General features: G+C 38.4%; 1 protein-coding gene across 7 annotated transcripts in view; it reads left to right on the top strand.

Moving 5' to 3' along the window:
• The window catches only part of LOC134527188 (uncharacterized), a 412,406-nt gene that overhangs the window by 130,201 nt on the left and 265,170 nt on the right, over nucleotides 1-17,035 (top strand). For all 7 annotated transcript variants that reach the window (XM_063359634.1, XM_063359635.1, XM_063359633.1 and 4 more), the window contains 2 exons: nucleotides 9,003-11,598; nucleotides 14,791-14,862. In XM_063359634.1, the coding sequence (XP_063215704.1) occupies nucleotides 9,003-11,598; nucleotides 14,791-14,862 (2,668 nt within the window). The remainder of the gene's footprint in view (nucleotides 1-9,002; nucleotides 11,599-14,790; nucleotides 14,863-17,035) is intronic.

The following is a 17,035-nucleotide window of genomic DNA, read 5'->3' as shown; positions in this document are numbered from 1 at the left end:
TCACACTCAACGAAATCACTGAAGCCTACTTCTTCACAATGTAATGTTGAAGACACTTCACACCACTCTGCAGGCACTTCAGGCATGTCATCATCTGATTCACAAGGAACTGGAAACCCTGCTTTTTTGAAGCATTTTGCAATGGTGTCTGCTGTCACATTGTTCCAGGCTTGACAAATCCTGTGCATTGCCTGCAGAATGTTCCATTTTGAAGACATGATGTCTTTTTTGCAGCTCATTTCCCTCAATAGATACTGTACTAATTGATGCCGATACAAGCACTTGACCTGGCATATGATACCTTGGTCTAAGGGCTGTAACTTGCTGGTGCAGTTTGCTGGAAAAAATCTCACAGTAATATTTCTGAGTTTCTTTGGTTCTGGCAGTTTATGTGCACTACACTGGTCGATGAATAGGAGGATCTTGCGGTTTTTTACACCAATACGTGCATCAACACTAAACAGCCAATCTTGGAAAACAGAAGCAGTCATCCATGAATTACCATTATTTTTGTAAATGCATGGCAATTTCTTAATGTTTTTAAAATATTGTGGCTTAGCATATTTCCCTATCACAAGAGGATTAAGCTTTTCAGTCCCATCGGAGTTTGCACAAAACAGAACAGTGCAACGCTCTTTGCTTTTCTTGCCACCATGACATGCCTGACCCTTTAGGCTGAGAGTCCTGTCTGGGATCATGTTGAAAAATATGCCAGCTTCATCTGCATTGAAAATGTCTTCTACACTGTTGTCCTGCCCATGTTGATGCGTGGCTGGGTGGTGTCTGTGGGCGCCAACTAACCTTTAATAGTGGTTGTTGCTGTGGGCTAGTTCACAGCACGAGACTCCTCTCTCTCAGTGGTCGTGACGTCGCCACGTGGCAGGCAGGAGTGGTTGGACCACATACACAACTAGCTCGAAACGTTGTCGGCACGCACACGACTGTCCGGTCCGCACACGAACGCCAATCGGAACTCCGCGAGTCGCACACGACTGCTCGCGCCGAGGGGTGAAGGCCAACCAGCGCGTCCTGGCAGGTCCCGTTAGGCTCGAGTCGATCTCCGCTCTCCATGACAATCGACCTACACCCGTTCGAGACACTTACCACCGACCACAAACGCCGACCGGTGAGGCACCGAGGTGGCATAACGAACTGTGCGAGCCACGGGAGCACCTGGGACGACGTCAACACTATAGCCAGCACACAGAGCTTCAAGTTTGGGTTGCCAGCTTGTGAGAATTTCGGGGTTAACTCCAGCTTCTTCACCCCATACCTTTTGTGAAGTTAGATTCCAGCGGGTTTTAAATTTAGAAAGCCAACCATTTGATGCTTGGAAATTTATCAATTCCCATCCCCAGTGCTTCCTGGCGTGCCTTTTCTTGTAAAATCGGCCCAGAGACGTTGATGTTAGATGCCCTAGCCTCCATTAGCCAGTCAAAAAGCATCTTGTCCAAATCATCATTTTTACACGCTTTCACACGTTTTCGATTTGTTCCTACCAGAGAAGCGTTTTCGATCTGTTCCCGGTTTGATAATATGGTCGAAAGTGTAGACGCCGGGATGTTGAAACGTTTAGCTATATCACTTTTTTTTTCACCTTCATCAACTGCATTGAAAATTTCTAATTTTATTTTAATGTCAATCTGTTGCCGTTTTTTTGGATTTGAATTCATTTTACAGTAGTACCGTGCTGATTTCCGTAACTACGTGTGGAAATAAACAACAGTGAAATCTGAAAAAACCGAAATTATACTACACCATGGTTAAAAATATTTGCGTGTGTGCATCTTTAACCACAGAAACACAAAATTGATTAGTTGTTCGTCTTGCCAGAGCGATGGTACGGGAGGTTTCCGCCACTAGCGCTAAATGTACCCACCATTTTGAACATATTGTGGCATGTATACACGACGTGTGTTATCCACGATGCTTTGTTTATTTATTGTCTTCCGCGATGATGCATATTATTTTAAGGTTATACGCACGTATTTTTAAGCAGTGAATGCAAAAAAAAAGTGAATGTCTTGTAGGAAATGTTTATTTTTGCGTGTTATTCAAAAGCGGCAGTTCGTTGTAAAGGGAATTTCACTATTTGGGAACAAATAAAATTCGGTATTTAGAGGTTAAAACAGCATTGATCTTATGGAGGTTCAGCGGGACCAAAATTTTATTTCGTTGCATGGGGTTTTTCGTTAAATAGAATATTCGTTAATGGAGGTTTTACTGTATGACTTATTCATAGGAGGAGGAACAAAAATGTTAAGTAGTCAAATATGGCAAAAATTGTCAGGCAAAAGTTTTTTTTTTTTCTTTTCATAATTAGTAACTTTCGGGTGCAGATATCTCAGAAACTATATGAGATACCGATAAAGTGAATAGGAACAATGTTTTGGAACATTTTATCCACTTTAATTTTGTATAGAGTGGTATTTTTGCCAAGACACATAGTTTTCAATATAAAAGCAAGAAACAGAAAAAAGGAACCTTCTATGTGCTCCCCTGCCCTCGCTCACCTCCTAGGAGTGGGAACTTTTAGTATGTTTACACAGGTCCAAAGTCCAAAATTATGTTCCTTCCATTTCCCTCAGCACCCTCTTTTTGAGCATTCATTGACTTGACTAGTTGATTAGTTCTGCATCACTATCAGCATCAATCCATATTCACTTAAATCTTCAATAGCATAGTTGTAAATCATGATTCCTTCATAATCCATAACGTGTTGTGATTTATGGGACCAAATAAATTAAAAATACCATTTCACTAAAACATTTAATGTACTCTCTTCAGGGTGGCCACTCTCCGGGAAAACTGGAAAAACCGGGATTTATCAGGGAAATCACGTTGCTCACGAATTATCAGGGAATTTTTTTAATAACCGGGATTTTTTTGTCTCGTGTATATTTCCCCGTGCGTGTTTTGGCAGTGGCCCTTTGAACGTCCGTAATTTCTTTTCTTAAGTTGCGCCGAACCGTGCCGAGTAGCATGAAGCCAACACGGCACCGAAATGTGCCGCTTAGCGCTACGCTGCCCAGACCGTGCCGAGCAGTGCTAGCTGTAGCTGCTGTCGCTCGTCGCCATATTGAGGAAGTTTTCCAGTTTTGACCGTTATATCGCAGCCAGTTTTCGTGTCTTTCATTAACGAACGTGAGAATGGCGTTTGCCAGAAGATATGTATTCTTCACTGCCAATTTCAAGTGAAAAATGCTGTTAGTGTTTTGTTTTGATTTGAGAATCGAGTGTCTGCTTGGTGCTGCGCTGCCTCAGTGCCTATAGGCATTTTGTGACAAAGCTAGGACTATTTGCGTAACTGTAATGAGTGTCTTTCCGTGGTGTTTAATTTTGCGGGTCCAATAATCACTGTTAATTTGTATTAAAATGAGCTCATATTCAAAGTGTTCATTTTCGCGAGAATGGCTGCTCGATGGTCAATTTAAGGAATGGCTTCAAGAAGACCGTGGAAACCCGTTTTCGGCACAGTGCAGGGTCTGTAAAAGTGTCTTTTCTTTGAGCAATATAGAAAATCAGCAGTTAGAAGCCACATGAAGGGGAAAAAACATCAAGCGACAGTAGCAGCACTTTCAAATGGTACTTCGCTGAAGGTTTTTTTCAGTCAGAACAATTTGTTACAAACAAGTGAAGTTTCTGACATAAGCACGCCTTCGACATCTGCAGTTGAAGAAACTGTAAGTAATCCTGCACAAGTTCACTTTTTGCATGAAACAACCAAAGAGTTATGTGGCTTGAATCAATTTCTTTTAAATGACGACACCACTCGGGCCAAAATTATTTGGTGTGCCTCAACAGTTATGTCGCACAACTCTATGCGCAGTGCCGAAAAAATGTGTCATTATTTAAGATAATGTTCCCAGACTCGCACATCGCAAGTAAAATACAGTTACATAGGACGAAAATTTTGTACCAATTAATATTTGGTTTGGCACCATACTTTCATCATAATCTAGTAAACATATGTTATAGTGCCTCACATATAGTAGTTGGATTTGACGATTCTCTAAATAAAGTCGCTCAGAAGGGTTAAATGGACGTGGTTATTAGGATTTGGGACTAGCAAAATAGCTGTTGATCACAAGATACTTTTCTTCTGCGTTTCTAGGGCATAGTACAACAGGAGATCTGTTGAATTCTCTTACCACAGGATTACTTGGAATCGACATGAATAATATAATTCAGTTTTCATTGGACTGGCCTAATGTGAATGTTAAGCTCTTAAGAGATTTAAAAGAGACACTAGTGAGGGGTCCTGGAGAAGCTTCAATTTTGGATATAGGAAGTTGTGGGCTGCATACTCTACATGGTGCCTTAAAAACTGCAATAAAAACCACAGGATGGAAAATTGTGGAATTTTTGAGGGCGTTATATTTTTTGTTTAAAAATGTTCCAGCACGAAGAAGTGATTATACTTCACTGACAGGTTGCACTTTGTTTCCATTGAAGTTCTGCCCGGTGCGCTGGGTAGAAAATACAAAAGTGGCAGAAAGGGAAGTAGCAATATTTCCTAGTATTGGAAAATATGTTGATGAAATTTCCAAAATGAAATCTCCTCAGTGCTTTACAGTTGTGTCTGAAACATTGAATGACAAATTATTATTGCTAGCGAAATTGACTTTTTTCCATTCACTTGCTGCAACCATAGAGCCATTTTAGATTGACTTTCAATCAGATGCACCCATGGCTGCTTTACTATATGAATCACTAAATTCATTGGTTCTCGGAATCATGTCGAAATTTGTGGAGAAAGATGTTCTCGAGTCTTCTACCAAAGCCACTTCTGTTGATCTGTTGGATAAGAATGTGTTCTTGAGTGCTAAACATACTCACATAGGTTATGGTACAAGGAATGCCATACAAAAGACTAAGAATATTTCACAACTAGAAATGTTACACTTCAAAAATGAAAGTAAGAACAGTTATCAAAAGTTGTGTGAAAAAATGTTTGAGCGCTCGCCACTGAAATACCCCATTACTGAAGGTATTTCCTGTTTGGATCCCGCTGTTACAGCTGTGCAAAGAAGGCGTCTTAAACAGACACTAAACATACTTGTTGACAAAAACCTGATATCTGGTCTCAAGGCAGACAAAATTGATTGTCAGTTCAGGTCACTATGTGAAAAAGATGATGTTCAGGCTGCATCAAAAATTTTTTCTATGAAAGATGATAGACTTGACAGCTTCTGGATGAAACAGTTACTCTTGGTGCAGGATTCCACGGAACTTTTTATCTTTTGTAAAACTTATATTAATTTTATCTCATGGAAACGCTAACGTAGAACGAGGTTTCTCCATCAACCATGAGTGTTTAATAGAGAATCTTAAAGAGGAGTCCCTAGTAGCTCAACGGCAAGTGTATGATGGAATTGTTGCATCTGATGGCTTAGACAGGACATATTACACGCTGCTCGTAATTCACATTCACGGTATAAGGAAGCTATGGCTCAACAAAAGAAGGATTATGAATATAAGAACGAAAGTGAAATGGCAAAGAAGAGGGCAGCCATATCTGCAAAAGAGCTTGCTGCCAAGAAACAAAGAATAATTGATGAATCAAGAAAATAAGTAGAACTGATAGATGAGCAACTGAAAACACTTACCAGCTGAAAGAGCTTCATTATCATAAATGAAAACTGTAGTGTGCATTTGAAATTGCTGCAATTTGTAACAAGATAGGGTAGTAGTGTGTATTTAATTAATTTTTATTTGTTATTTGTGAAGAGACATAAAACAAAACGCAGACTGCAGGTCATTGAAAGGGACGCTATAATGTAAAGTGATATATTTAAAATGTATTATGTTATTTAACAAACTTCCGTATGTATGTAATGAAGAAAATACAGCAGGGTGCTAAAATGTGAGTAATCTCTTTCTATAATATTAAATTATTTCATCAAAATTATGTTTTTTTTTGTTATTGTAAATATCAGGGAAATTTTGAATTTTTAATCAGGGAAATCGGAAAAATCAGGGAATATTTTTGGTGACTGTGAGTGGCCACCATGCTCTTGCAAACAACAAAATATTAAAAAACACAGAGACAAACACTAGCAGAGCACACACATAAGAAAAAAACAAAGATAACATTAAACAAACAATAACCAAATGTAGTCTGCTCTTATTCACAACTTTAGTAGGTTATGCTACACAAAGAAAACTTTTTTTGACAGATTTTGGAAGCAGTGAGATAATATTAGAATGAATGGCTTTAGAGTTTTCAAACTTAAGAACTAGTGAACCAGGATTGGTAAATTTAGTTCATGTTTTACTGTTTATATTAACAGTTTTGTTCATTTTATTTAGAAAATTGGAAAATTTAAGGTGTGTTTTATGTAGTAGTTGATATTTGTTTTTGCTATGTTTCCAAACAGATAAAGTAATATGTTCACACTTTGGAAATGCATTGTGTTTGTTGAATTAGTAGTATTGTTAGTCCAAATATTAGAATTTAATTGAATTTACCACGTTCATAAAATTTCTTAACGCACAAAGTTAATAAAATAAATAAGGATCATAAAAAATCAAGTTATGGAAATTACAAAATATTTACTATGTTCTTTTTGCTAAGATAAAACATACACGTTGAAACACTCTCAAAGGCAAATCGTTAACAACATTGCGTAATTTTCAACTGAATTATTTACATTATATTTAGATTATTCTAAAACTTCAGAAGATTCTAACTATGTATTTTCCAATTTAAATAGTTTAAAAAATTTATTTTATAATGCAGCTAACCCTTTGACACGATTATTTTACCTTTCGATATATCTCTACCTCTGAGTTGCAACCAATAACATTCTCACGTATGTGTAAACTGCGAAACAAATTTAGCAGTCACTATTAAGATGTTCAAAGACAATGACACATAAGACTAGATGCTATATATTTCTTGTTCTGTTGTAACGCAGTTCTAAAAATTCCTCAAATCATCTGTCTATAAATTGAGTCCTCGTCATGAACCACCTCGGAAATCCGTTGCCTTGGCCTTTGGTTCTGAAAGTTCGCATGTCAGCATCTGATGTAGTAATGTCCAAGAAGTTCCATGATGTTACAAAATGTCTTGCAGCACTAAAATTTGTTGAATACTTAATTTGAATTCAATGTTTACAATCTTAACACATTTGAAGTTCAATACTGGCTAGATAATAGATATTTTATAAATATATTTTCTCTTCTTTAGTTCTAATGCCGTTTAATTATTTATATCAATACAGTAGACTCCTGATTATCCGTGCTAATGACTGGCAAGGGGTCCACGGATAATCAAAAAATATGGTTAAAGCAAAGTAAAAAAACTGATTTATTTTTTTTTACGCATGTTATCTAGAGAACCACTGTAACAGATTCCCTTAACAGTAACTACCTAATTCATTCCAGTAAAACAGAGCACTTATCAAAACAGCGCTAGTCAAATACTTTTTATACTTAGTCTATGAGGGAGTATTTTAATCCAAATAATTTGTTTTCCAATCTGTTAAGTGTGCTTGCTGACTACCATTTAAATCATTACACTACTCCCGTAAAAATTAATTTATAGTTCTAATATAAGTATGTCTTAATACATTAGAAGTATTTTTAAATAAATGTTGAATAACATTTAGAGATTAAACCACCAAAATTAATTTTAATATTTTACATACTGTATCGTTTACATAATAAGGCTTGGGCATAACATTCCTATGTATGTGCTACCAACATTTCTGAGTTACAAAATAATAATGTTTTCGATATAGGATATGTATTTCAGTTATAATAATATTTAAAAAAAACTTAATGCTTTCTATTTTTAGAAAGTTTATTTAACCTTTTAAAGTAATTCCTGGTTGTTGTTTACTAAATGTGTTTCTGCCGTAATGTGCCACTAGTGCATACTAGTGGGTGTGAGGTAAACTAGCCTTGAAAGCTTCTGGTTTTTCTCTACAGAGAAACTGCTGACATACCTGACATGCGGTTTGGCATCATCTGAAATAAATTTGCAATGAAGGAAGCGAATAGCTATTGAGGAAAGAGCAAAATATGTTTGATGTTATGTCACATTGTTTATTTGTTGCATTACTAATTCATTGCTTTGTATTTAATGCTATACAAGCATTGTTGCCATTGTGCGTGCACAGATATAGTGTCAAAAATTACTCTTGTGTTTATGATTTATGGACCCTGATAATCGGAAGTCTTCTGTTTATCTTGCTGAATATGCCTAATGATCAATGAGATTCTTTAGTAAACAGCTTGTACATGTACATTCACTAACGAGGCTATTTTACTTCTACTGAATTGTCTTAACAGATCTTTTATTCCAAACTCCAAAGCACACTGATTATTTAAAACAAAATTTTAGTACATTTCTCTTAGAAATTTTATGTAGTACTAGTCACAAAATATATAATTATTATTTAATTGGGATAATTTTTTTAATCAAATAAATACAATTGCCTGTAAGCACCCTTATAACGTTTACATCAATTTTAGGAGCTTAGATTCACTTTTTTTTTTTTTGTTTTCTTTCAGCTCTTAAAATTAGTGTGTCACTTTTATGCAGTAAGTTTGATATTTTAAGAAATAACATGTCTGATTTGGAAAGCTGTACAGTAAATCAAGATATAGATAGTTTAGATGATTTCAGTTTATTATCCTAAGTATTTATCTTTAATCATATTGCAGTAATGGCTGGTGGTGAGATCCTAGATCTAGTTTAACAGCGCATTATGTATATCTTATGCTGTTCTGCTCCATCTTGGAGATTGTCTACACTTTTCACAGGTGCATGGATGGAAGGAATTGCTGAGAAAATGGGGTACCGTGAAGAATACCCACTGGCTAATGTTAATTTCCATCATGTTTCCCACTTGTGAAAAATTCTGGTTGGGTTTCGAACCCGGTTCATCTTGGCAGGAGGAGAGTGGTCTACTACTCAACCATCGTAGCCCCATCTCTTTTGTATGAATTATTATTATAAACAGGGGTGTTATTGTAGTTCCTGTTTGTTTCAGTGCTGAAGATGTATCCAGTGCACACATTTCAAATAAAAGGTTGGATGACGGCACAAGCAGAATACCTCAGGGCAAGAGAAAGCTGGAGAATGTAGATGAGCCTGAATGTAAGATGTTGTGTGTAGAGAAGCACCCGTCGCCAAACGAGCAACGCACACCTGCACAATTTCCCAAGTCTGATGTTACCTCTCATAGAAAGGAAGCAGATTCCAATACTGATTTTGAACCTGCAATAAGAAAAAACTCTAAAGTAATTGAAGAGTCTGAAAGTGAAGATGATATGAGTGACAGAAAAGATGATAGTAAAAATTTTAGTGAAGACATGGAAACTATAGAAAAAGATAAAACTATGAAGAAAAGTTATAAAATTCATTTACTTCATGAAATTAATGCAGAGAAAGGCAATACAAGAGATGAAAAAATTTCACTTAATGTTGCTGATGATAAAACAGGATTAACAAATGTTGATAATCAAGCTATCAGTGCTGTGAATAATGTTTCAGGAGCAGAAATTGCTGGAGAAGGTAGTTTGAGTGGCAAAACCCTAAGTAATACTCAGATGTTGAATACAAATAAATGTGAGAGTAAACAATTTCAGCTTAATTTTGATCCCAAAACCAAAATTAATAGTGATTCACCATCATTGCTTGGTGATGCAAAATTGGATACATCGGAAACATATGATGATACACAAGATATTTTGGAATTTAATAATAAAATATCTAATGTGGCAGATATGGACAGCACAGAGTTGGACAATTCTCCAGTAATGACTGAATCTGATATGTTTGCACCTGATGAGGTAATGGAAACAGATGTTTCGGAACATGGGAGATCTAGTGCTTCAGTAGCAGATACTGTTGTGCAAACAGATATGGCACAGTCAGAGAGCAAAGGAAAATCAAACACAGATGACTGTGTTGAAACTGAAATGCCAAAGTTAAATCTTGGTACAAAATCTGTTTCACTTTCACAAAATGTGGAATTAGATGTTTTAGAGCTTGATAATAAATGTAATGTACTAAACTTAAATGAAGTCACTTTGTCAAAATCACATGTGTGTGCAGATAGTACATCAAAGTCAGAAGATACATCAGAAGGTTCAAAAACTTCACAGTTAAATGCTGTAATATCAGAAGCATTAAAGGTGGAAAAAGGGATATCAGAAACATCCAAAGAAGATGATGTGACATCAGAAGCATTCAAGTTGTGTGATGCATTGCCTAAAGCCATTAAGACGGATAATAAAACAGAAGTTACCCAGCCTGAAGGCGTGATACCTAAAGTTTCCAAGTATAATGTGTCAAAGTCGGAGTTTGAAGGATCACAGTCAAAAGATACAATATTGGAATATTCCAAGTCAGTTCTAGTATCAGAAGCTTCCAAGCTAGAAGATGACACAGGACCAACCAAGTTGGAGACTGTGGTGTTATATTCGTCCAAATCAGATGACATATCAAATTCAGGCAAGTCTGAGAATGTACCAGATACAGGCAGCTCGGAAAGTGCATCAGGTGAAGGCAAGTCAGATGTATCTTCTTCAGATGATACTGTAATAACACATTCATCACAGTCTAGTGATATGAGACCTTGTGATCAAAAGTCAGATCATATAAATTATGCTGATATTACTAAGTCAGATTTAGAAAAAACAGCTTTCAAAAACTCTGACAAATTAGGAACTGATTTGCTAAATTCGAGTGAGTTAAAATCTAAATTATCTGAGTTAAATGAGGTAAGTTCTGATAGTAGTGCAAAATATAATACTGTAAAGCTAGATAATGCAAAAAATTTGAAATTATCTGAATCTAGTCTACTTGTTGAAGAGGTTACAGTTGAGCCAGAAGTTGTAGCACAAAAATCAAAAAAATACCTAGAAGACAAACGTGTTTTTAGTGAAAAGTATTCATCAAGTCCAATTAAACACGTGGAAGTTAACTTTGTACATCCAAAAACAACACCTAGCAAATCTAGTAAATATCTAGGACGGGTAATAGAGGATGATGAATTTGATGCTGATGGTAGTCGAAAATCTAATGATCTTGATGTGAGTGATTCTCAGGATTTAACTCTCTGCATATCTCTGTCACCAAATACATCCACCCAAAGTGCAGACGATGTGCAACTAGAAAAAAGATCCTTGAAATCACAATACAGCCAACACGATAAAGAGATGGATATTGTCGAAGTCAGTCCTGAAACCTTGAAGGAAAGGAAGAGCGAGGAGCAAAATTCAAAACTGCCAACATTTGAGAAAGCAAGTAGTGATAGCATCTTGTCTAATGGGTTTGCTGACACTCATGAGGTCATGGTTTGCTGTTCAAGTGACAACAAAATAAGTGATTTGGATAGTACAGCTAGCCGTAATAGTATCGTCATCATACGTGAGAGGGACAACTGTCCAGTTAGGAAGAAAGAGGACACCTCGACTAGTCCAGTGAAAAGAAAACGACTGAATGATAATTCAGATGTCATTGAGTTAGTTGACATCACAGAGACCCCACCTCAGCCTGAAGATACGCACCATAAAAAGAAACTTCGAACATTGGAAAATGAAGAAAAAATGTCCTTTACTTCACCAGAACTTAGCATAATGGTAAGTGGGTTTCCGATGAAACATTTTTTATATTAATAACAAAGTATTGTGTTTGCATGCACCTAAGATAACCAAGCTTTGCAAGTAAATGGTGATCGAGAATTAATAATTTCGGGTCTCCATCTTCTTAATGTATGTACCTAGTTAAGAGCAGGTATCGTTTGGACACCAACAAAATGGCAAAAAAAAAAAAAATTACTTAAATTTGTTTCAAAATAAGGAAATGCTGTGTCAAATATTTCTGTAAAATCATGGAAGCCATGCAAATTTGTTTTTGTAAAATGTTAATGTTCTAAAACGTTCATCAGTTCTTTTTTTTTTTTTTTGCTTTTTTTAAATTTGTATTTAATTGCCTATGCATTTAGACTTAGTAAATTTTTTTTACTTTTTATCATAGTTTTACGTAACAGAAACTATCATCAAAATTGTCTCGGAAAAATTTGGTCACATTTCTACTAATCATTTCTATTATCTTCATAAAATTCAGTTAAAAAACCAAGATAACTTACTGTTGAATCATGTAGACACATGGTAAGTACTAAATAAAGTAGCATACTAAACTTCTGGCATCTGGCATAAAGAGGACAGAACATTCACAACCTCTAATTCCACCAAAATCAACTTAAGAAATTGAATTCGACCAGCTGTCATAGTTAGAATAAGTATTAGAAATGATGTTACAAATTGATTGGCAAGGCATCATATTTAATCAATTATCAATAAAAGAAATAACAATATAAAATACCTGGTTGACAATATTATGCATATCAAAACTAAATATGCTATTGAAAAAATTATTTAAATATAAATTTATTTTTGTAATACCTGCCCTGCTAAAGCTATGCTTAGTCAGCGGAAAACATAATTAATCCAAAGACTTACTGAATTATAAAGCAACAATGTCACAGGTGGCAGTAGTTCATTATGCAAAAAAAAAACCTTCATAAAAAAACTGTACTTTCTCCATAAACTTCTTTATTTAAAAAACACGATTGGTTACCCTTAACATCATGATGAACTGAGCCATGCTCTTTTGGTCTTAAAGAATCCAGCCAAGGTTAGTCACTCCATGCTTGAAAACATGACTTATGCCATGACTTATGATTTGATCAGATGCCAATAAACAAGAGAGAGAGATGCCATGCCAATGCTATTCACTGTGCCTTGCGGCCACCCCATTCCCAGCTCTCCCCCCCCCCCAATTCTTTTCCATCCAGCAGACTCCACCGGATGCGTTGACTGGTACATCGCTGCTGCCGTCAAGCCGCATGATGGAAATGATAATGGAAACTCGTCTACACTTTGTGGCACTGTGGTGGGAGCTGTCAGAGTTGACAGAGGTGTTGCTTGGAAGAAACTGTTAATCTTCAGCTGCGTGGTCTTGTGGTGCTGCTTTCGAATCACAATTTCTCATGCTAACCGGAAATGATGATAGAATGGCTGCAGTTCAGTGTCAGTGGTTGAATCAATAATGCTAATTAGAGTATCTTACGCATCTCTGGCACTTGATAATTTTGATTTTGAGAGGGGTTCTAATTCCTCTTCTTCATCTGTGCTATGTTCTGTGTTAGGATACATAACCTCTGAAATAATTTCTTCGTCAGGCAGTATCTGACAACGAAGTTCTGCCTCGTCAGCATCTAACCACTCATGGATATCTGCTTCTGTGGGGCCAGTTTCGCCACATGCCAACAATGTCTCCTGGTAATCAGTGGCCTCGAACCCCTTAAAGTCGTGCTCTACGTCTTTGTCGAAGAGAAGCTTATTCCATCCATTGACTAGCGTGGACGTTTTTATTTCCCTCGAAGCCGAGGCCCAATTGAAAATGGCTGACTTTGTTGTAGGCCCGAAGTTTTTGCAGTGTTCTCTGGCCCCGTGTGTCCTCTTTTTCATCTTGTGGTTCCTCCAATACAACCATCACCTCAAAAAGAAATTTCTTTTTGTAAACAGGCAGGTTATTCATAATGTCCTTGAGGACACGCGGCTTGCGAGATTTTCCCACAAGAACTGATTTAAGGCGGTGACTTCCATCACCATTTGCACACAGTAAAGCCGAAAGTCTCTCCTTACTAAGTTTTCGTCAGGGTGCAGTACCCTCATGCTTGTAGGCCTGTGTGTTTTCTGGTAGTGATCTCCAAAACAGCCCCGTCTCGTCAGCATTGTATAGTTGTACACGAGATAGGTTTTCTTCTTCAAGTAGATCATTAAGCTGCTTTCTAAATGGCTCAACACTAGCAGTATCAGCACTTAGGGCTTCGCCAAATATTCTCTTGTTGACTATGCCGTGTCTGTTGCGAAAATGCCACAACCAGCCATCACTTGCTCAGAACTCTATGTTCAGGTGCATCGCTAGTCTTTCAGCGGCTGCTTGCAGCTCTACACCACGCACTGCGACGCCACTTGATCGTGGCTGTACATACCATTTGTAAACTGCTTCTTCAAGATCTGTTTCTGTAGGCTGCTTAAGCCGTTTTCTGCTGGAAACAATTTTTTCCGAGTCACACTTGAACACAAACTGCTTAAACTTGTCTTTATTTTTTTTTATGTCCGACACTTTTTGTTTCGCGATACCGTATTCGAGACAGATTCGCCACAGAAACACCAAACTCAATTTGTTTTATCAATTTTAATTTTTCAGCAACAGTCTTTTAGGCCCCATTGTGAAATGTGAATGTTCATAACACGAAAAAATTGTGGCATGCGGAACTGGGGAAGTGTAATGAGTGTTAACAATTATTGATAAGCTAGCTGCATACTGACATGTACACCTGCTGTTTAACAGCACGTGACGCACAGTAGTCCGTGCACCTGTCGCCAAGAGGGGAAGAGAAGGACGTGTTCTAGCTAGCAGCTGGCCGGCCGGCTATGACGCCACGTCTCTGCTGGCAAGGCAGCGTTGTCAAGTCTCTGACATCTGAATTGCCACATTTTTCCCCTTCAAAGAATCGGCCCATACCACGCTGTACATAGTTTTCTTTTTTACACATTATTGAACACCACCATTGCTATTGTGGTGTCTTATATGTTAAAGAAATTAATATTGTCTGTTGCAAATTTTTTAAATTTATTTATTTATTTTTAATGGTTGGCCGACTTATCCGATGTCCGGAACATCAAGGTCCGACTAATCGAGGGTTAACTGTATTCTGTGTGTGCAATGTCATTTATATCGGTTGCAATTTTTTATTTCAGGAAACTAACACTTCTTCCATTGATGTTGCAGAAAGTTCTTTTGAAAATGAGGCTATTTCACTCAGTGGAAAGGTAATTAAATGGTTTTGACTATATAGGAAGTGTGATAATTTATTGTGTTAAAGGATCATGCTTCTCTTATTTATGAAAATGCACATTCTAGTTCTGTATGAATTGTTTTATTTATGTAGGCTTGATTACTAAAATATATTTTATCATATTTGATACAATTATGATTTCAAGCCCATAATATTCAAATAAATGCTTATTAAACTCTGTGTACTTGCACACAAAAATCCAGGTTATGTTCTATATATTTCTGTAATTTTATACTTTTGACGTCGACCAGGGCTACGCCCTCCCTAAGCCCGCTGTGCCTCACACCGTTGCTGACCCCTTTTCCTCCCACTGACACTCTATTTCAAACCTCCCGCCAACTAGTGCGTTTGTGTACATATTTTCGGTCGCCCGGCATGAACCCTTTCAGCGCATCTTAACTTGAGCAGTGGAGACTTCATCTTTTTAAATAATGTACTTAATAATTAATTTAATGTAATATATAATACTAAAGTCTAAATTATTATTTAATTTTTAAAGGTTTTAAAGATGTTATGTTGAATTTTTCTGTTATATCAATCTACTAAAGCTAAATTCAGCACTTTTTGTGGGTATGACACCCATGGCCTGCGGCAGTCTCTTCCGTTCGCTGTGTGGGGTAGGACGTATCTCAGCACCTCGTCGACTTCAACTATTGCTCTCAACTGATCTGTTATCATCTGCCGTTGTAATTATTTTAACATTTTTTATTTAATTAACCTTCGAGGCCTACCCCGGCGGCAGACTGTGTAACTTAACTAATTTAAGCTCCCTAGAGTGTTTTGTATTATTCAGCGAACTTGCACTTTCGGGGCCGGTCCACGCAGTGTCCTGGCTAGCCTGAAAGCTGGACTACTTGCTGTTTTTTTTGTACGCATCGTCAGTGTATCTGTCGGCAGCAATAAAACTTAATATTCACCCGACCCAGATGAGGTGATTGAACCTGCAGTAGAGCTGATGCGCCCTGAACTACGTGTCCACCTGTGCCACGCAACATAGAAGTCAGTAGAGAACTTTGCCTAGTGTGCACGGGCCGTCGATTAGGATGTGAAGGCGGCGGGGACAGCGCGGTGACTGCTCATGTGCCATACACGTCACCATGGGACTGCAGCCGGAATGTAAACAACCGCCCCGCCATCAGCGGTGGGTCACCACCTCAGTGCCAGACCGCTACCAGGATTGCCTGGTCTGAAACGCACCCCGGGCAGGGAGCAACTGACACCGGCCAGCAGGGGCCCCTTCCGCTGGTGCAGTATCCTGCAGTCGAGACCAGCAGCATGACCACAGACACACCCAGCTTGGAACACGTAGGCGTGGCCGAATGTGGCCGGCTCCGAGTCCCCGTCGTGGTGAACGCCCTTGTTGACACCGCAGCAAGCCACAACTGCATAGCCACCCGCCTCGTCGAGAGCTCACAGTTCGTGCCTCGACCCGGCTGACTCCAGCTCGCATCTGTCGGCAAAGCCTGCGCGACGCAGAGACCGGCACTCCGTCACGGCTGCCTTGGTGGTCAAGGGACTGAGGGACAATGTCATCCTAGGGTAGCTCTGGTTGTGTGACCAGGACGCCAGCAACGAGGTGCGGTCGAGGCGTCTACACGTGGGCGTCCAGGGCCGACGCATCCTCCATGGTGTTGGATCCCCACTGCCACCTCCGGATCACAAGTTCCTACATGATGTGCCCCTCTGTCACTGAGAAATGTTCGACCACCAGAGTAACGTGTTTGCCAGCGCTGACCCGCTTAAACGCACCACGGTGATATAATATGCCATCCCAACCCTCCCGCACAAACTGATTTATGCCCCTCCTGGGAGCTACAGACACTTGGGTAAACAGACTATCCTCACCCAAATGCACGAGAAGTTGCAGGACGGCATTATCGAGCTAAATGAATGTCAGTATAATTCGCAAATAGTCTTGGCAGAGAAGAAGGACGGCAAGTTGCGATTCTGTGTCAACTTTAAAATGCTGAATAAGGTTACCCTTAACGCCCTACCACCCCTGTTGAACATTGCCGACATGATAGCTGGACTGGGAGATGCTAAAATATTCTCATCATTGGACTTAAAATCAGGCTAGTGGCAAGTGCTAATAGCACCCACAGACTGACCTAAAACTGCTTTCACCATTCCGGTCGGGTGGAGCTTTC

This window comes from Bacillus rossius, chromosome 1, assembly GCF_032445375.1.
Source record: "Bacillus rossius redtenbacheri isolate Brsri chromosome 1, Brsri_v3, whole genome shotgun sequence".
NCBI lineage: Eukaryota > Metazoa > Arthropoda > Insecta > Phasmatodea > Bacillidae > Bacillus > Bacillus rossius.
The sequence above is the reverse complement of the archived record's forward strand: the minus strand, read 5'-3'. Positions and strand labels throughout refer to the sequence as shown.